This window comes from Rousettus aegyptiacus, unplaced genomic scaffold (assembly GCF_014176215.1).
Source record: "Rousettus aegyptiacus isolate mRouAeg1 unplaced genomic scaffold, mRouAeg1.p scaffold_m13_p_13, whole genome shotgun sequence".
Lineage (NCBI taxonomy): Eukaryota > Metazoa > Chordata > Mammalia > Chiroptera > Pteropodidae > Rousettus > Rousettus aegyptiacus.
The window spans coordinates 76,815,672-76,837,429 of NW_023416288.1; the positions used below are offsets into that span (position 1 = coordinate 76,815,672).

Below are 21,758 nucleotides of genomic sequence, written 5' to 3' on the forward strand. Positions count from 1 at the left end.
TGATGCAGGTGCTATTTCTACCTCAATTGCACAGTTGAAGAAACTTAAGATCAGAGAGGTTGAGTAAATTATCCAAAGTCATACAGATAGCATAGCACATGTAAAGCAAAAATGAAAATACAAGTCATTCTGACTCACACTGTATTGTCAGAATATTATTTTTAAGATGCCTGTTTCCTTTTTATGAGTTCTGATTATGGATCATGTGGATAATTTTTCTGAGTTTTTCAGAATCTGATTTTCTAGACACATTTGACTCTTCCCACATTCTCTTTCTTGATAAATAAACCTTCTAAAAGTATATAGTCACATTATCCTGTGTTTCCTGTTACTTCAGTGTAGCTCTATTGATCAGAATTGTCTGTACTAAGAATACCATTCTCTGCTTCCAAACCTCCTGAGAGATGAAACTGTCAGACAGGCCAACTAGAAACTTATCAGATAATCTGTTATTAGCAGACATTTCCAGAAGAAGCTAGATTTTCATTACCAAAAGCTTCTTTACAAAAAATTTATAATTAACATTAGATAGCATTATCCACATCTCTTTCCTGATTCAGGGTCCTATGCTCTCAAAATAAAACTTGTACTTTTTAACTGGATAGGAGAAAAGCAGCCCTGATATTGAGGCCTGGCACTCACAGCTAGGCCGTGGTGCCCTCCTGCTGAACACAACAGTTCCACTGAACACCAGCATCACACAGGGCACTCTGCCCATGATGGACTGGGACAAAACCAAGATCATTCCATCTCTATGTCTGAAGACAGGCAAACCAAGAACATCGTCTGAACCAAAAATGACCAAATAGTCACCCATCCTGGCTAATATAAGTGAATACCATTCTTTTACCAATCACAGCTTCAACCTTGCTTCAGCTGCCCTATCTTCTACACAAGAATTATTAAAATATTCAACCACAAAATTGCCCCCTCTTTCAGATAGCATCCAAATCTTGAGGATATTTAGAGGTTGTGTGTAAAATTTCTATCGACTATTCTCTGTGCAAAATTTATAGGTATATAAAGGCCAATGAATATTAATTCTAAGATATGCAGCTTTCCTCTTGTACTATGTATAATGTGATATATTAAATGGAAGATTTGGGGATAAAATTAGGATGTCTTATAATCAATCAGCAGCATGTCATGGTTTAATTGACAGATTATTTATTTCTTAATGGAAGACAAAATATTCATGAGTTTTATATCAACAAAATGATGATTTGATGAAATACAACATTTTTAAAATTATTGGATTCCCCTTCTCCCATTATTTCACCTTTTCACCATTGTAGTTATCAGTTTGCTCTCTTTCTTATTTCACATCTAACCCTATAATTCTAAAATCAAATGGAAATTCAAGATGTAGATTTTAAAAGTATTTAGACTTAAAATATTATAGTTATAATCTAAGTCTAAATCAAGTTTAGTAGGAGTATTTTTATAATGAGAGCTCGGAAACACATCCAAAAACAAGTTAATATAACAATTCAAAACTCTTACACATTTGAAACTGTCATGTAATGGAGTTAAAATAATGACAAAAATGATCTGAACAAGTTCTGTGAAGCTTTTGTTCTATTTGACTTCAAGTGGAACAAACTCTTTAGAACAAGAAGACAACAATAAAGCTTCGCTAAAAGGATAAAAGAATCTGACTTAACTCTATTAGTGATATAACACTCTATGAATGCACTCAAGTTAATAACATCTTTAGCAATAGATACTTTTTCAATTATAGTAATGCTAAGAAATAAATAGACTGAGAGCAAAATGGTCAAAGATAAATGAATTAGACTAGTTTGGGGCTGTTTACTTTTTTATAACATAGATTGTTTATAACCAATGTATTGATGGGCCATTAATTTGAGTTTTCATATTTTAGATCTGCTTACTACTGTGCAGCATTTTGTTACTCCATCTCCCAAGAAGGTTTTGTAGCATTTGGTAATTTGTTCATAGTGAGTTTTAAGACCTCCTTCTTTTTCTGCACAATTTTGTGTTGTCGTGCTGTCATAGAAGCTCCATTACTGTAAGGGGTTGCTAACTATGTGTGAAGCTACAATTTCATGTGATGTAATTTCTCTAGAGGTTCCTCCCTCTCATCCTTTGCTGAGTTCTAAATGACCCCACTTTCACCAACTTTTGGGTGTACACAAGAGAGATTGCACGTGCTACTCTCTTGGAGTACCTATATAGAAATGCAGTTCTATTTAGTCTTTTAGGGATTTAAAGTTTTTATTCCCCCTTTTAAAAGTGGTGCTCTGGCTACTTTTGCAAAGAGTGTGGTGTTCTGAGAATAAATAATTGAAATGGATAGGCCAGATTCTTATCTTCATGGACCCTAACAAATGGAAAACCAAAGATAAAGAAGGAGAAAGTGTCAGGAAAATTGCGATAAATCACAGAATAAGGATATTGGGCCACATTTGGCATCAGTTTTGTTGTGTTTTAAAAGGATAAATATGCTCCCCTTTAAGAATGTAGGACCAGCTCTTCCTGCTGTGAACCTCTTCACTGGGAGTTCTCCCACCAGGTGCACAGGGTGAGAGTGGTCCAGGGCTGTGACTGAGATGCTTCCTTGTGAATGTTTTCTTTTCTTACATTCTCACACACCCCATCCTGACTTTTGTGAGATAGGATATGACAGTCTACTGCAAATGTTTGATAAAAGTAGGCATTTTAGGTATATTTATACTTAAATGCTACCCAAGTGAAAGAAGGAAGGAAGGAAGGAAGGAAGGAAGGAAGGAAGGAAGGAAGGAAGGAAGGAAGGAAGGAAGGAAAGAAGGAAGGAAAGAAGGAAAATGTTATAATTTCAAAACCAGTGCTTTCACACGTAACTGTATGTGTTAATCATCTGAGAATTTTGTTCCAATGCAGATTCTGATTCTGTGGGTCTGAGACATGAGAAAGCTGGGACCTGCAGGCTTGCCTTTCTAATAAGTTCCCAGATAGTACTGATACTGCTGGTCCAGTGATCATGTTTTGAGTGTGAAAACCCTAAACTAAGAATGCAGTTGTCATTTATGCCATTTTCCCTCCTCCATCACCAATTTTCTCAGACCTTGAAACTAGAGGTCTCTGGAGCCAGGTTCCCTTAGCAAAATATTTGAAAAACACAATTTCTTTCATGGTATTGGGGATTTATTATGTTCCATCTCCCTGAAACATTTGCATTTGAAACATATAGTATTGTAGTCTGGAGTCTAATTAAACTGGGTTCAGCTTCTGATGCTATCACTCACTAACTTTGTGATCATAGGTGTTAGTTAACCTGCCTAAACTTTAGTTTCCACATCAGTAAAATGAGAATGATAGTCTTGATAACATAGGGTTTCTATGGAGATTAAATGAGAAAATGTATATAAAATACTGAACAAAGTATCTGGCCCATAGTATTTACTAAATGGTAACTATTATAAAACATTTGATCAGTATATAGTCTAGGTGATAAAGACATATGCCTTCCATTGATCAGATAGCTTGGGATATAGTCACCTCTCTGTCACTTCTTTGTTTTATAATAGAAGAGTGAGTTAGTCTCTATAAAGCTTCGTTTCCTCTATAAATGGACATAATAATCATAATTACTTCAGGGGTTATTATAAGGGTTAATGAAATAATATATATGTGAAATAATGTATTACTTGGCACACAAAACTTTTTTATATAGAAAGAAAATTATATATTTCTTTTAAAAAAAAGGATTGAAGGAAAAAAGGAGCTGCTTATTCAAAAGAAGAAATGTTTTAGGAGTGTGTGGTCAGATAATTCCTGTGCCTGGAGATTCCTCAAACCCTACCATGCCCATGAGAAGCTCCCAAATGCTCTGAGACAAGCCCATGTCCCTCTACAGCAAAAAAAAAAAAAAAAAAAAAAAAAAAAAAAAAAAAAAAAAAAAAAAAAAAAATTTGATCAAAGGAAAAATAAAAATAAAAAGTCTAGTGCAGTGAGTTTTTTATTAGGCTAAATTTCTTTGATTTAAAGCATTGTCCTTTAAATGGAGAACATATCCTTTGGAGTGGGAAAAGGGCAATAAAATTCCTTCATTATATAATAATGCCAGTGTAAGTTAATTTTTAATAATATTATTACTTGGAAACATTAAAAGTTGAGATATTTCTAGTCACACAATTATTAGTGTGCTCCTTTAATTTGATTACTCTGTGAAATCTCAATGCCTGGGAAAATCAGTGTTCTTTGATTATCTAAGCACCTGCTCTTTGCAGTCACAAATACAGTCACTGCAGATGGAGGACAACAGGTTTCCTGTGCTGGGGGTTTCCAAGATGTTGTACCATGCATATTATAAGAAGTGACTGTACCCAGAGGCCATCATTTCCAATTGAAATAATGATTTATTCTATTGTAGCTCATAGTTAAATCATATTCTGAATGTTGGATTGGCAGCCTCCTCACCACTGAGGGTTGTGCAGGGTTCAGACCTCTGGAAGGCATCTAGGTCTAGGAGAAGAGGGAAGTGATACATCACTGATTTCCAACTAATTTGATTCTGAGCCTAGAGTTTGGCTTGTGTTACCATGGCATAGCTATTGCTATTTCAACTCCACCTCCTTTTCACACTTGGATTTCCAGGTATCCATGTAGGGCTGCTGGTATAAGAGTCTCAATAAACTGAAAAGTGTTTAAAAATTCATAAGGAGATTTTTTGATGGGGCAAACATTTAGGTCTATAAGACTGCAAAGAGAGCCTTGCAGATATTGGAAAACAAACCTGAATGTTACTGGAGGGTCAGATATGGACCAAAAAAATAAAAAATACAAGGACCTCTGACTCTACTACTTGAACCCCATAATACTAATCACACAGGTGTTAAGCAAGAAAAAATGGACTAACTCCCATCCCTGCCTTTTGGCCTCATCTTCTCACCCCAAAATACACACACACACACACACACACACACACACACACACACACACTCTTCACCTAAGATAGTAGAAAAATTTTAAAGCAGATTATTTAACAGCTTTGACCATCTTTCAAGATAGTTAATGTCAGTTCTTAGTAATTCTTGCATGTCTTACCATAGGTAGAAACCTGGAGAGCTGTAAAACTAACCCAATTACATTGCCTTGAAGTATGTAGATTATATTCCCTTATTGTCAAGCTTGTAGATGATCCCGTAGACAGTCAGGTGAGAAAATCTTCATTTTTGTTGTTGTTGATGTTGTTACTGAAAGCATAACACTGTTAGAAAGCTAGGTCTACAACTGAGAAAAGACATGTGACAAATTTTATACGATTTCTCTTTTGAGGAATTCATGCCTTGTCTCTCCATTATAAGCATATAACTGAAAATTAACAGAAAACAAAGCAATATTTCATCCCAATTTTCCACTGAATGGTATATTTATGTGGTCATTGGTATCAACATATAATAGATGCATCGATGATTTATAAATTCGATTTCCTGTTTGGAGAAAAAAGTCCTATCTAAATTCCTCTATAGAACAAAACTCTTTTCGAAATTTGTACTAATTTTGAAAAATAACTCTCTCAAAGTGGTTGTAGGTTTAGGTTCAATTTTTCAAAATTTTAGGACCCTTATAAGGAAGTTTCATTGATGGGAAATTGGTAACTCAAAATTGTATGGAAACTGAATTAATGAATGCTGACAATAAGCCATAGGTGGGCTTGTTCTGAGGGCCTATGACTACTGCAGGCACACGAGGTTCCCAACCCAGCAGGGTCTCATGTTTGGGATTTAGTGCCCTGGGTTTACTGTCTTGCAATTCTTAATAATTTATCTTTGAATTTGTGCTGTGTAAGTAAAGTCTGATGGGATAACAAGAGCATGTGGGTGGATGGGGGTCTTGGAGTATCTGGTGGTCCAGCTGCTATCCCCTCACCTCTTCCAGAACAAGACAGGTTCTCGGGCATCTACTCCCTTGGGACCACTAGAAGCCTAAATCTGGCTGTTATCTTCTCCCTTCTGCCCTTCTAGGGGTCCTGGTTCAGGTGCAGGGAGGCCCACATGCTCAGTGAGCAACTCAGAGAGGGTTTCCTGCCCACCCCTGATCCAGGTGTCTGGTGCATCTCAGTATGGAGGTTGCAACCCCTTAGCTTTACCCATCTGCCATGGATTGGGGTGATAGGCCTGGAGAAGAGGAGATTGGCTTCTCAGCCCCAGGCCAAGGAACTGCATTTTCATTTTGCACTGAGCCCCACAAATTATGTAGCTGGCCCTGGTGTAGGGTTAAGCATGGATAAAGCATGAAAGGGAAGTTCAATAGATATGGACATCGAAGCACAGGACATATATGACTTTGGCATCCATAGGGCCATACCAGAGTCCCTTCAATCAATTGAAAGCAAAGATTTCATCTCTGGATTGAGCATAACCTTTACCAATGACCTTGGCAGAGGAAGTATCCATTCCCTGAGAGAAGTGTGTTGAAATGAGTAACCTTAGCGTAAAAAGGGCATTTTTTAAATTAGGCGGACCACTTTCAGGTGGTTTAAAATCTGTGTCTAAATTATTTCAACTCACTTTGATACATATCTCCATCACTTTAAGAATACATACTCACCACAACATACATAAACATCAACATGCATATATACATTCATACACATCTATATATACAGACAGATAGACAGACAGACAGACAGACAGACATGGCCCAGAGCTGGCCTGCAGGTGATACAAAGTTGAGTCAGAAAGTCTTTGCCTTGAAAGAATTAAAACTCTTATAGAGATAGTGGTACTCATGGAAAATCCATTCTTCTAAAGCTCTTTCTGTACCAGCAGTATATCAAGAAATTTTGCTTAAGTATGTTTGATGACTCTCTCCTTTTTTTATCTCTTTTCTAAAAGGAAGATTTATAGAACTTGAGACCTTTGTTGGCCTAGATATCACAGGAGTTCGTCTCTACTTTTATTAGATGCATGTAAAAACAACGATAAAAAAATTGTTGGAGGAGGACTTAAGGGAAATTTAGTAACTTTTGAGTGAATAAAATGTATTCAAAATCTTTCATAGCACACATACATTAAGTCTACATGTAGAATGGAAGCAATTATTGAATAATTTTGGTAGATATTATAAAAACATCTTCAGATAAGCAAGTTCAGAAAAGGGGTTTATAAGATTTCTTATTATGCTTTATCTAGAGATCCCAAATCTCTCTTTGACTTTTAATGCATCTGTGTAGCCTTTAAATAAAGATCAGCATTTAGAACCATTTAGGACCTAGACCATTCACACAAAGAAAACTGAACTTCCCTTCACCAGAGGCCAAATAAGTCACCAGTAGAAGAATGAAGGAATCCATTTTTCTCATTAATGTCATCAGACATTCTGTTTTCCAGGCCTCAATGTCTGAAGGTACAAGTACTTTACAATAGATCTTGCAAAAACACACAAACCTTTAGGTGAATTAATGTTTGTTTTTCAAGTGTGGCTTATTACCTTATAGTTTCCCATTCCAGTAGAGTCCTGTATATTGTTCTGTACCTAAATATGTGGATGGCCAGTATCACAAAAAAACTAACAACTGGCAATTAAAATGTGGCCAACAGTGACAGTGGCTCTAAAAAGACTTATAGACATTGTCATATCACCCCCTCCTTGGCATTTAATAATCTTGAAGAAATTGAAAGAAGGGAACTTTAATTTAGAGGGGACTTCTGCCCTGTTTATCTGGGTTCACATACCCAACATGAAATAATAATGCATTCTACTGTCTATCTTATAAAAAGCAAACTTTGCATCACCTCACTCACTGGTGAAAACCACAACCAGTGGATAAGAAAGGTATGAATACCAGAAAAAGCCTAGGGATCCTTGTGACCTTTATGTGATTATGTTTGTGCTAATGTATAGAGCACAGAACCCAAACTCTCCTTCTGTAGAACTTGATTCATTAAAAATGTATTGGTTGTGCATTGGTCGTTAACAAGGGGAATCTGGTGCACTGAATGAGGCAGGCATTGCCTCCACCTGGGAGATGAGACTGGTTTATTCTGGGTGAGCAATTCATATTTTGCAATTCTGTTTCCTTCTCAATGCCATGGCCATTGTATTCTCTTTGCAAAGGTAATGGGGTGAGGTTCCAAAAAAGAGGATGACTCTCAGGATTAACAATGTTTTATTTGTTTCTTAAAATAACTTATTTGGAAGTCATCTCAAAAATGGGGGAAGGGTAGGATTTAAACCGTACTGGAGTGTACATCTATCTTACTTTTAGAGTAGCTAAAAGATGCTGAGTCTGGTTTGCCTCAGTTAATGAAAACCCATTGTACAAAAAATAAAAGAAGAGAGAGAGAAAAAAAAACTTTGCAAAAGAAAATGTAACTTGCTATGAGGAACATGTGACGGTCATTCAGGAACTCTGAACTTGAGCTGGGTGGGGAGGGCGGAACTTGCTCGGCTCTTTCCTTAGGAAGACACTGAAGGGAAGAGTACAGGGCCTGGGTATCAACCTTCTTGGTTCTGTGGATAGCCCAGTCCCTCCAGATCAGAGTGATCTGCAGGCAGCTTTATAGGCTTCAGATTCAAGATCAATACTGGAAAGATAATGTTGAATGAACCAATGTTCTGGTAAGTAGGCATTTTAACAATTAAAAATAAGTTTTATCCTAGTGTACCAGCCATACTCCTAATTTGTCTTTCAGTATCTTTACCGTTTATGAACTTTCCATAACAGAATCACAGCAAGGCTCTCTGTATTTGCAGAGAATTGACTCCTATTATACAGCATTGTAAACTCTATATTATGATTCCTCTAAAGTCAGTTTTTATACTCCTGGCATTAACAGTGAACAAATCATAATTACAAAATGGATGTATCTGAAATGGTTCTTCCCCTTGCTAAGCTAGAAGTGTACTGGGATAGTGATGGAAGAATGCTCCAGGTAAAGAAACTTGGAAGGCCAAGTGGGTAAATCTAGCTAACAACCTGCCTGCTGATAATAAAACTAATTGCATATAGCATCCTCTGCACAAAGGAGATTCAGACTTTCCTGGGCAGCATCTAAACCACTATTTTCTTCAATCACTGGTAGAGTTTATGAAACATACATGTAAGCCACCCCTTAAAGGTTCTATCAGTAGCTTCATGAGGGATGTGATCCTCTGTGTTCAAGAAGTTCCACAGACCATTCTGATTCACAGGCCTAGGTAAGAGCTACTGGTCTAAGCCAGGGTCTCTGTGAGAATTTGGAAGCTATTTGCCAGTAGCTTTGTGCCATATTTCCTGATCATGCTACCATGGACTAAAGCAGCATTATACATAAACGTCTCACTTTATAGGCTCTTAAAGTCCCAACTATTTAGTTCCTTTCCAAATATTCATGAAATGGTATGGAGTTTACAGTTAGGGTGGTGTGTGAGGGAGTGTGAATTGCACACATAGGAACAACAGTATGTATTGAGTTGACTTGGAGCAGGTGAATATTATGGGCGAATTAAATAATATTAAATATTATGTTGAATACAACATAAAAATAAATCTTATTAAATAATAGTCAAAAGAAATAGTGCTTATGTGGTAAGCATTCTCTGTTCCAAAAAATTTAGATATATTTTCTCATTCAATTCTCACAACAACCCTAAGAGGGAGGTAGTATTACTTTCCCAGGCTTTTTCAAGAGGAAGTTGATACCTAAAGAAGAGGGAAAAAAGCCCAAGTTCACAAACCTAGGCAGAACTAAATTTAAATGAACCCAGGCAGAGCCAAAAATTTAAGAGTCCTTGCTTTTAAACAGTAAGCTAAACTGTTTTTAATATCTACTTTAGAATTGAGGTAGAATTCGCCAACAAGCTAATGATTCAAAGACATTTCCAAGGTTTATGCTGAACAGTAGTAAACAGTCAAGTGATGCCAATACTTCTCTTGAAGGAATTATGCCACCCCCAAATTAAAAGCCAAGCCTCTATTTCTATTGAGTGAGTATTCAATCAATTTTAATACAATGTCTGCACTCGAGCTAGGTGTAAAATGGTGAACCAGTAAATGCAGTCTCTGCCTAACTGGTGTTCACAGTTGCTGCATAAAAAATACAGACTATTAAATTCACAACAGGCCACAGAGAGCTTTGTGGATGTTCTTGGTCTCCAGAGAAGTAACATGTTTCCTAGGATCCTGAACAGGAGGAATCTACTTTTCATAAAACTTTTCCTAAAACCCATTTAAGTTTATATTTAACTGTCTCTGCCCATGGACATAGCTAACCTCAAATTCTCTGCTAACATAGGCTAAGCACTGCTTCAGATTGCTCTGAAACCCTTAACCAACATCATTTATTCATTCTGACCGCTAGATTCCTTCTCTGGCAACAAGAAGACTCCTGATCTGGGATCCACCTTACAAACAGATTAGTTAAGCGTGGTACATGCTATTGGGGGGAATGGAGATGCAGGCTAAGAAGAAACATTGCTTTTTCATCTGGTCAGGAAAACATATGTAATCTCCTCTAGAGCCTGTGAAAGACTTCATTTTACACATGAAATTGTGTGGAATTGCCCTATACTGCACCGAACATGGTTTTTTGAGAAAACCAGCCTCAGAACAAACTGCTGTGCACTGGTGAGGGCCTCCAGCAACAGAGAATAAAATGTAAGCAAATGTAATTTGTGTAAAGTTACGGGTAACAAACACACAATCTTGTTGACACAGTGCTTGTAAATATAGGACAAATTCTAAAGCTTACAATGGTATGCCATTAGGAATAGGCAAAAAGTAGGTGTGGTACATGTGAAAAAAATATAGTAAAAAAGGCCTGATATGGTATAGAAATTTTTAAAAATTAAGATATATATTTTTTGTGTAAAAAGTTTTTTCTCTTTTTATGTGCATTGTAAACTCTCATTTCACAGTCTGATATAAAAATCCATGCCCGATGAATATAGGGAAGCAGCCATATTTTTAAAAACATCTTCAAAAACTAAACCAAAGTGGGTTTTCAGCCATTTGAGAATTTACCTAATCTGAATATTTGCCCAAAAGCATCACTTTGGCTTGGTTAGTTCTATAAAAGTACATAAAGCTCTGCTGAGAATTTTAAGACAAATAGGACTTGGGTATATAAGAGAAACTGTGAGATTTACAATGCATAATGCAGCTCCCAGTATAAAGTGTCCTGCTATTCAAGCATAATAAGTAAATCACATATAAAAAATTTAGAAGAAAGGTCTCCTGCATATTAGGAGGTAATTGTTGGCACCTTCTGATAGTCATCTTACCTTTGTTATTAAATGACAGCGATCATTAAAATGCCAAACATATTTTGACAGAATTCACTTTATAAAATGTCAGCAAGTCTGTGTTTTTATTAGTTTGTTCCAAATCAATTTAGAAATTTCAATAGAATGCTTGTAAGTATTCCCCAAGCAATGTCCATTCCTGACTTTCTGCACAAAAAAATATTACAAATTAATCAGATTTTCAGATTTCTGCATAATAGCTTTCCACATTTATTGCTTAATCTTATTATAAAATGCTGTTATGATTGACACATCAAAGTGGAGATAGAAGTCAATTGAATAATATGTAGCAGTCAATTTTATTTGTGGCTTAATGTGCTGAAGTATTTTTCCCACATTTCCATTATTTATAAGTCTGCCCCTTTAGAGACTATATAGAAGAATTTGTTTTAAATGAGCCAATAATACCTTCTTTAAAATTTATAAGCATGACAGAATCATATCTTTTTTTCTTGGTCATCCATGGCACGCCAGTAAACAGGGTTTGAATTGTCTTCCACTTGCTATTCATAGGACAAACATCAGGAAAGAAGATCTTGTTAAGGATAGCTTTGAATTGGATTTTAACCACCAAGAAAACAAAAGCTACCACCTAAAAATCTTCAAAAATTGCTGTTAGCTCTCTTTGTTTATTTATTTATTCATGTGTTTATTGTTACTGCCACTATCTTATCTGCTATGGTCTGTCCTGAAACAAAGCACATAAGCCCAACAGAGAAACTATGGTGTTTAAGAAGGCTTGAAAGCATTGCTGTTTTGACAGAATTTCATTTTTCATATTTTGGTGTCCAACAGGATTGCAACAAAGGAAGTAAGTTGTGTTCTATGCTTAACATAGTAGAATTCCCTGGAGGTAGTATGGGGTCCTACTGTTTCGATTTGCCCCTGGGAAGTTTGCTTAAAGAGGTTCATATTTGTTTTATGACATTACATAAGGTGACATTGAAAAGGGTTTTTATAAAATTCAGAGCCTGAAATGTGTATGGAGAAAGGCTTAAATGTATGAAGCCATATTAAGGGATGATAGAGATGTACTTGGTCATGTCTCAGATCATACTTCTCTGGCTTTGGGAAATTAAATTAACTATCACCCACCTATGCATAAAGGATGCAGTTTTCTACACAGGTGATGTGTTGACATACCCCATACAAACTGATGCAAACTTATTAGTGCCGCTGATAATAGTGTCACTTTCCCCACTGTCATAGCCTTCTATCTCGTGGAATGACTTTGGTCATCTTAAATGTTCATTAGCATAATTTACTCAGTTAACAAGTAATTTGAGCACTTGTCAACTGCTAACTGATACTAGTAAACCACTCTGGCATATCATCTGTCCCTTAATGTTATGTGATGTTATCAGGAAAATGGGGCCACGTGCAGTTCCTAGGCTGTATCTCATATTAAGGGAGCACTTCTCTTTTGAATTCCAGGGGCCAGAGGAAACCCAGCACTATCAGACCCAGGCACTCCTGACCAACACCAGGCCAGTCAGACCCATCCCCCATTCCCGGTTGGGCCACAGGTCAGTATCTCTCAACTGCTTTCCATAGGCTGCATATAGGATGGTTTAACCATATAAATAAGCAAATAAATAATAATGAGTTCAATCCAATTAACTTCAACAGAGAAAAGATGATGATAAATATTTGTATGGGATGCTGTATAACTACATTATTTATTAAATACCCTCAAGGAAAAAAATATATTTGCATAACTTTTCTCTCTTTTTAAAGCAAATGTTTTTAATCATTTGGAATTGTGTATTTTTCTTCGTGAGACCTACTACAACTGTGCTGCTGGTTACCGCGCAGTTTTCTAGAAAGTAAAACTTTAATAACTTGAGTGTGAAGAAAATTAAGTTATTTCAACCTTACTGTAGCCATTTTTGAAATACAAGATGTGATTTAATATAAAAAAGTTAATGCAATTTTAATGCAAGTTCAGCTTATTGGGTTTGACAATACTGTACATCACATACAGACTCTGCATTAATAAAGAAATACATTCATTATTTTTTAAAGTCGAATTTTTTTTTTTTTTTTTATAGTCTGGTGTGGTTATATGGAGATGTAGAATACAATTTTTTTTTTTTTTATAGTCTGGTGTGGTTATATGGAGATGTAGAATACAATTTTTTTTTTTTTTTACATCTGTCATTTAGTGTGAAGCTTTCAAATTTCACCCTAACTTTATGGAAAAAAAGAGCTGATACTTGTGCTTTACTTTCTCTTTTGCTGCCATTGTAGTTGCTAAAAATTGATCAGTTTCAACACTTTGAGGGCTCTGCAGTTCAAGGCTTAAAAACCCAAGTTTAGAGATTGGATTGGTCTTGACTTTCTTGTTCCAGCCTCCACAAAATCCCACTATGGTCTCAGATTCCAATGTCCATCTTGGAGCATAAGGGCTTAAGGACAGACAGCCTGGGGAGAAGTCTACTCTCTATGGAAGCCCACGGAGAGTTTTATTAGGAATCTCAGAAAATGGCTTTCTCCAGCCATGCCCTTTCTAATTTCAGGCTTATGACATTGTGTGTGTGTACGTGTGAACATACCAGGGATAACAAACTCTAATGCCTCTGGGTTTTACAAGTAGCATGACAGACCTAGACAGCAAGAACTGGTGGACACCATGACCAACTGGAGAATGCATGCCTACTTTAAGCAAGCAAATTCAATTTGAAAAAATGCTATAGGCCCAAACCCCCGAATCTGTGGCCTATATACAGTCTGAGGAATGCCTATTTGCCTTCCCTCTTATCTTGATATTACTATTACTAGTGATAAAACACCAGCAATTGCAGTACCGATTTATAATTTTGTACTTATTTCTAAAAAAAAAAAAACAGCTTATTTTTGTGCTTCAGAGCAACTTTTTATTTTATTTTTTTAATAAAGGCATGATTACTCTGTCCGAATTTAGTTAAGTTTAGCAAATACATTAGGAGCTAGGCCCACAGAATCTAGAGCAGTGTTTCTAAAACTAGGCTGCAAGGAGTCCTAGGGCTTTTTTAGAGGGCTCCCCAGATGGATCCTTGAGGAAAAGCAGTCGAGAGTGGCCATAAAGTAGGCTCAGCCCACTTCCTTCGATTCTACAAATAAAGTAGCCCCACGTCTCTAAATCTGCTCTGTGAATTGAGAAGTCATGATGAGAAAGAGGTGCAACTTGGGTTCTGGACCAGTCTGCCTGGGGTTGAGCTCTCAAACCCCCACTAGACACGGGATTTGGGGCAAATTACTAACTTTTCTATATCTCAGTTGCAGGATAACGAAGTTAATACACACACAGCATCACTAGAATAGAGCCTAGCTATTAGATATTGGGCTTTGCACTATGCCTATATTGAATTACCTATCACTTGATACAATAATGCTGCATTAAAAACAAAAGAAGTTGAAATCCCTCAATAAGAGCTTTGTACTGGCTTGTCTAGAAAAAAAACGGACGTGGGATTATGTCTCACAAGGCTCCCACAAGGGTGCAGTGAAAGTCCCGCATCAAGGACTCTGAGATCAGTGACCCTTTGGGTAACCTGGCTTGGCCAGGGCAGGATTCCTTCTTACGTCATCTTGGTGAAGTGCCCACACCAAACTCAAATATGTCTAATGCCTGAAGTACACACCTATGAGGCTGGCTTTCCACATCAAACAATGGCTATTAGATAAATGGTGGACATAAATGTGTATTTTTAATGTCGTTTTAATTTGGCAAAAAATATTACAGTGATAACAAAGAAATATTTTAAACATTTAAGAATTTATCCACATCAAATATTTTTTGTTTTTCTATATTTCTTTTTAGATCTTGTCATTCTACATGTATAATTTTCCATTTTAACAATGATTTTATTATCATTTGTTTAATTCTTTTTCATTTAATTTTATGTATTCTCATATAAACATTTACTATTTTTCTAAAAAGGTGTAATAATGATCCACTGTAAAGACTAGATAATATTAAGTTTAATACTATAAAAAGACTATTTTTTAGCATTTATGTATTTTAAAATGTAATGCATACATTCATGCATTTATCTATTTTCTGTTTGAATGATATCTTCAGCTTATAGCCCAAGAGCATATTCTGCGTCAAAAGGGGATGAATATTTCTGTAGCTCTTGATATGGTTCTCCAAACTGCTTTCCAAAAGGCTTATACCAGGGTACATATCCTAAATTTGCATAATGGTGTCACTACACACTTACCAGCACTGAGTAAATCTTTTACATTACTTTTGCTAATTTAATAGATGAAAATAGTAGTTTGTTACTATTTTTTGAAGCAAAACATTTCCACTGATCCCAATGAGTTCTTTCTGGAACAATATAGAATAAATTAGCAGAGAGTTTCAAATATATAAGGGTAGGATCAAATTCTTCATTGGAAGAATAATAAGTAAATGTAAGGTATTACTTTTGAAGGTATTTGAGCTCCTCAGAGGATGTTCAAACCAAATAAAATTTTTCAAAAATAATAAATGAAATGCAATTTCATTTTTTTTTAACCAGTCAAGTTTTTTTTTTTTTTTTCTAGAGTAGAGCATGTTTCTTTACTACTCGTTCATGAACTTTCTGACCCTGAGTAAGTAGAAGAAAAATGTTCTAAAAGTCCATGTCTTGGTTCCATTGGAAAGTGAGCAGAATCATCTGTTTCCTTGCAGCCACTTCTGACAGCACAACAGTTAGCCTCTGCTGTTGCTGGCGTGATGCCAGGAGGCACGCCAGCCCTCAATCAGCCTATTCTCATCCCCTTTAACATGGCCGGACAACTAGGGGGACAGCAAGGACTGGTTCTCACACTGCCTACTGCGAATCTCACCAACATCCAAGGGCTGGTAGCAGCAGCTGCAGCTGGAGGCATTATGACTCTGCCATTGCAAAATCTACAAGGTAACCTATTGTGTCCGTGTGGCATGTAGACCCTATCCACTGGCCAGTGTTCTCTGCAGGGAACAAGTGTCCTGAATGTTGAATGTGATTCAGAGTTGCTTTCATCATAAAGGGTGTGGAGGCTTGTGTAGGAAGTAATGTTTCAAGTTGTCTTGTGAATCCCGAGTTTGCTCAGCCCTGGGCTATATCAATCTTCATTTATCCACCTTGATTTCAAGCCTTCTGGCAGCATTTATGAGCAAACATTGCACAACACATGAAAAACTTAGATGTAAAATTATTGTGTTGTTATATGAGGACCTAAGTTATAATCCCATGAGTTTTTCAATTTAGTCATCTTCACATTATGACTTTGATATGACTGGATTGTGTATAAGTGGTTGAAACATCTCAACAAGCGATCATTTGGAATAATTAGTTTAATTATTATCTTGCTTATTAAGTATATTTTAGTTATCATTATTAAACAAACATATCATTTGAGGTTGTAACTTGTAGTGAGAAAAATAAACAAATATCAAGCCTTTCTATTATGTGGGCATATAGCAAGAGATAGACTCTAGTTTTACTCAAGAAGGGAAATTTCCTTGATATTATGAAGGCTTTGACCTTCCTTTAAAAAAATTATAAAAAATTATGTAAGAGGAAGAATTTTATGATGGAAATGGCCTAAATGTGATTAGGACACTTAATAAAGAAAAAAACACATTTATTTTGCGCTGATCAAAGATGTTTGTTTTCTTCATTGATATAAATGTTAGGGATTAATTTTCTTCTGCAGAATGAGAGTTTGGTTGAGTAAGTTATCAGAACAACAACATAAAGTACTTTTTGTAGTTGATCAAATGTCAATGTTTCTTAAGACCTATTAAACTGATCAGAGTATTAGTCCATAGATTAAGAAATAAGCCAAGTAAAAACTGGTTAACTCAAACCAAACTTCTTTACACATTATAATGTTCTAATATCCCATCCATTATTGTCATTTCTTGACTTTTTAAAGCAAAGTCTCTCCATACCAAGAAAACTGCCATTCATAAATCATGTATGCCCAGGACACATTAATGCATAAACTTTGCTTGTTTCAAATTTGAGAGTGCCTAAGAAGCCAGGATCTCAAGATTAAGTAAATAAGGCAGGAATAAACAAGGTGAAAGCAAAAGCAGCAAAGTGTAGGGAGAGGCTTTTTAATGCAGGTGGATGATGAAATCTTAATGAAGAAATGGGCATTATCGGAATGCAACCTTCCATTTAGAACATTTGTGCTTATGGAAATATTGAATATTATAAATAAACATAAGCCTGTGGAGGTCGTAAGTCGTGAATTAATCCTGTGTGGTTGAAATGGACACTAAAGTCAGAGTTCACAAAACCAGACTTGTTATATTTTTATTACAGTTTGTTATGGACTTCCATACCCTCTCTCTCATTAAATATCAAATTTAATATTAGTTTATAGTTTAAATTTGGTTTTTGATGGCACCTTTGGTTTAAGAAAATGAATCCTAAGGTTTGCGTCCAAATTAAGTAGGTTCGATAAGAGTGCTAGATCTTTTTATACCTTGTGCTTCTCATATGATTTATGGCTTCATCTTCAGGATATGTTGGAGTTGATGGTCAAGCTCTTGTCTACTACATAAGCACAAGGGAATTTGTCTTCTTTGTCTCCATCTCTGAAATTTCAATAATATGGAAGGGCAGGTGGCAAAGTCACTAAAATAAAACATCTCTCAGTTGCAAGTCGGTTACAGGAAAATCTTCCTACTTTGAATTCCCAGCCCCTCCCCAACATGCTTTTCTTTAATATCTTTATGAATGAATCCCAACTCTTAAATCACCATTAGAATGCAGGAAAGTTTCATCTTCCAGTTTCTTGGACTTTTCTGGTCTTTTCATATGTTCCCACATGATTTCTTCACCACACAGATCTTACTAGTCTCAGAAATGACCATCCATCCTGGATTCCTAGAGACTGTGTTCTCTCGGGACATGGAACCTTCATTATTAAAGTCAAGAAAGTCCCAAGGGCAATAAGGATGGTAATAAGGGAAATGTCTCATATCTTCAAGGTGCCCAAGATCAGTGTTCACCACCTGAAGTGCAGTGTGAGTCAGTCAACTTGTTGGTTAGCAGTCAACCCAAGGATAATCTCACCACTTTTAGGCAACCTATTGCAGCCCTTGACAATCACTGAGCAGTGTCTAGGCTTGTGTGGCTTCCCAGGCTCTATCACAGAAGGTAGTGGGACTCTAGGGATTGTGGGCGAATGGCTGGTAGGCCAGAAAGTCATGTATAAAGATCCTGGTCAACTTTGAGACTGAGCTAGTCCCAGATGTCCTTAAGTATCTTCCTCTTTTAAAGGTAGTGATATTGTAAATGGGTATCTCAGAAGGAGACCTTACATACATTTATATCGTCCACAGGGTAGAATGTTCTGTCCCTTTCCCATGGTCCACCTCTAGAAGATGAGCATAGTAACCTCAGCCACAGGCTTTTAAAAGTCTTCGGGGGAAAAAAAACAAAAACAAAACAGTAAGTCTGCCCACCTGTAATAGATGCCCCATCTCCTCAAATGGTTTTATAAAACAGATTTGATTGGTCAGTGTGAAGGGGAGGGACTTAAGTGTTAACCCCCTAATCTGAAGTAAGGCCTATTTTTGTATGATATGCTTAGTTCTCAGTGGTTTCCCTTTTCCTTACTGTGAAAGGTTAAGGTTTTATCTGTGAAAGAAGTTTGTCAGCTGAAGTTGTCTATGACAGTTCTCCAACTTTCCTGCCCAGCCCTCTAGCCTGTCTGTTCTTCTAGTTCAAAAGCTACAAACTTGCTTTAAAAAAAAAAAAAAAATACTGTTTTGTTAATGGTTTGGAATTCGGGGATAACTTTTCAAGTATTTCCCCCTTTACTAAAGGGATTGAGAACTAGTTCATTTATGTTCCCTATTAAGTAACATAGAATAGCTCTCAGGACCTTGGAGGCCACGATTCATAAATGTATTTTAATGAGCACTAATGACATGATGTTAAACAGAGCGGCCTTTCTCCGTTCAGGTAGTAGAGGTTCTATCACAACCTCTTCCTCTAAGCACAGTCCCCAGACCAGCAGCATCAGCATCTTATCGGAACTTACTAGAAATTCAGACTCTCGGGTTTTACTCCGGACACACTGAATAGTCTTTGTTTTTAAAAGATTCCCATGTGATGTCTATGCACACTAAAGTTTAGGAAAGGTTGGTCTAGGGAGCTTTTCCAAAATTCATTTGGCAACTCCCTCACTATCTCTGTATTCTGACAGTGATAAATTGCAGAATCTTAAGAACGGCCCTGCAGCCCTGCCTCAGGGATCCTGGAATGCGGTTTTGGGGATTAGAGAATCCAGTGAACCACTGGGCTGCAGGCTGTATCATTCTTCCCTCTGAGCAGGCAGACGCCAATCTCCATTCTCAAGATTTATAATAACCTGTACTCTCTTCTCCTGCTTCTTTTCATTACTCTCCTCTACTGAATTGGTTGATTTTAGGCTAATCCATAATTGGGTTCACATGTTCTATTTTGTCTTCTCTAAGTACATACGTCTTTTCAAATCACGTACTTCTCTGAAATCTCCGGTACTTTCTCTATCTTCACATCTCTATCTTTGTCCCTATCTACACATCTATCTAAAATTCAAACTCCCCAAAATTCAAGTTTCTACTGGGCTGATACTTTTTATTTTAGGCTACCTCATGGGTCACTGGCCAGACTAGAGATTGATTGTCCTGTGTTGAGGTGTACACTCATGTCCAATAAGCTATAATGTGGGTGCGAGGGAGAAGCCAGGATGATGAGCTATGAAGCATGAGCAACATGTTTAAGATACATGCTAGGGCCTCCCTCATCAGCAGAAGGGGCTCTGGGTGCAGCAGGATGTATTTCAGCCTGTCTGCTCTGGTTACTATATAGACCACTGAGGGCCTCCTATGGTCATGGACTGAGATTAAGACTCTAAACTCAGAGATGTCAATACATTCTGAATATTTTAGGGTAGATCCATGAAAGCTCTGGCTGGGATTCAAGCCCAGAAATGTTCTGAGCTTAGATAAGGCCTAGAAATGACCTATATGAAGATGGTGAAATTCTGTGTTGTCTCCTGTCTTACCTTTGAGAGCCCCTTTCCCTTTTCATGTACCTGCCACCCAATGCGTCCCTCCATTCTTGTGTCCTTTGCTGTGTGCTCACAGGGATTTGGTTTCAGGTGACTATCGGCAAACCCAAGCCTGTGAAATAAAACAAATAATGACCATAAACCTCAAAGAAAAAAAAATGACTATGGTTTCTCTGTCACATACTTTATAAACTCCTTTAAAAAATCAGTGTTTTTTATTTTACTTATTATTTTGAAACACAGGTAGCTATACTGAAAAATGTAACCTGCATTTGTCCTACTATAAGAACTAGATGATTATTTGATAAGGCAAAATAAAGTTTTCATTATGGAACTTTTGCTTTTTTTTTTTTAAATTTAGGCAGAAAAGTTTAAATCCATCCTCAACACAAGTAACAACAAGCACCAAAGGGGTTAGTGAGACAGCAGAGGCAGGTCTACATTTAGGTTAGATGATTAGGGTTAGTAACTTGTTCTCAGCACACAGGCCAGGCAGAATAACCCACTAATCACTGAGAGCAACATAAATAGTGAATATAAATGTACTGCATTAGAGATTTATATCAAAGTGTGAACATTCTAGTTAACTCCAGCATAACATTTAAATTAATATCCAAAAATACATTAGAGAATGCTGCTTAACCTGAACATGGAAAAGCAATTAGGTTCAAAGCAAGGTGAAACTCAAAGCTAAGAATGTTTTTTCCTTTCCTTAACACTGGCAAGAAATCTACACTGATTTTCTCTGACTCTCCAAATTAAAGGCTATGCCAAGTAAGGTATGTGGAAATAGTTTTGAGAGTAGGAATTTCATTCAAATCACACTACATTTCCTTTCTGTTTGTCTTTGTTGTTGTTGTTGTTTTAATTGAGGTATCATTTACATACAATAAAATGCATGGTTCTTAAGTGCTCAGCTCAAAGAGTTTTGATAATCGTATACACCCTTGTAACCTTCACCAACTATAATCAATACGTAAAACATTTAATTCTCCAAAAGTTTCCCTTGTGTTCCTTTGCAGGAAATCCTCACCCTCCGAAGAGGCAACCCTGATCTGCTTTCTGTCACTGTCCATTAGTTTTGTCTGTTTAGAACTTCATATAAAGGAATTCATACAGTATGTATTCTTTCATGTCTGGCTTTTCTCACTCAGTATAATGTCTTTGAGACTCATTCATGGTGTTGTGTAGATCTGTAGTTCTTTTCTTTTCATTTCCAAGTCATGTTCTATCATAAGTATATGCCATAATTTGTTTATCCATAGCCATTCCAATGTCCCAGTAGGCAGGCATCCTGAAGCTCCCCTCCTCTGGGGATAGAAGAAATATCCTCTATTAAATGTCTTTAAGGGAGACTCTTGGCTACTCTTCTCCTGGGACCTTGGCCTACATTCATTGGAGAGTCTTCCCTGTCTATTATCTTCCTTGGCCACATCAGAAGAGAAAGTTGAGGAATATACTCTTTTTTAGAGTCTTTCTCAGGACATGTATGGCTA

At 36.7% G+C, this 21,758-nt stretch overlaps 1 protein-coding gene across 1 annotated transcript in view; it reads left to right on the forward strand.

Annotated features, from left to right (window-relative positions):
* The window catches only part of POU6F2 (POU class 6 homeobox 2), a 451,279-nt gene that overhangs the window by 203,709 nt on the left and 225,812 nt on the right, over positions 1–21,758 (forward strand). Inside the window, exons 3-4 of the mRNA XM_036231030.1 lie at positions 12,667–12,758; positions 15,893–16,121. Of these exons, the coding sequence (XP_036086923.1) occupies positions 12,667–12,758; positions 15,893–16,121 (321 nt within the window). The remainder of the gene's footprint in view (positions 1–12,666; positions 12,759–15,892; positions 16,122–21,758) is intronic.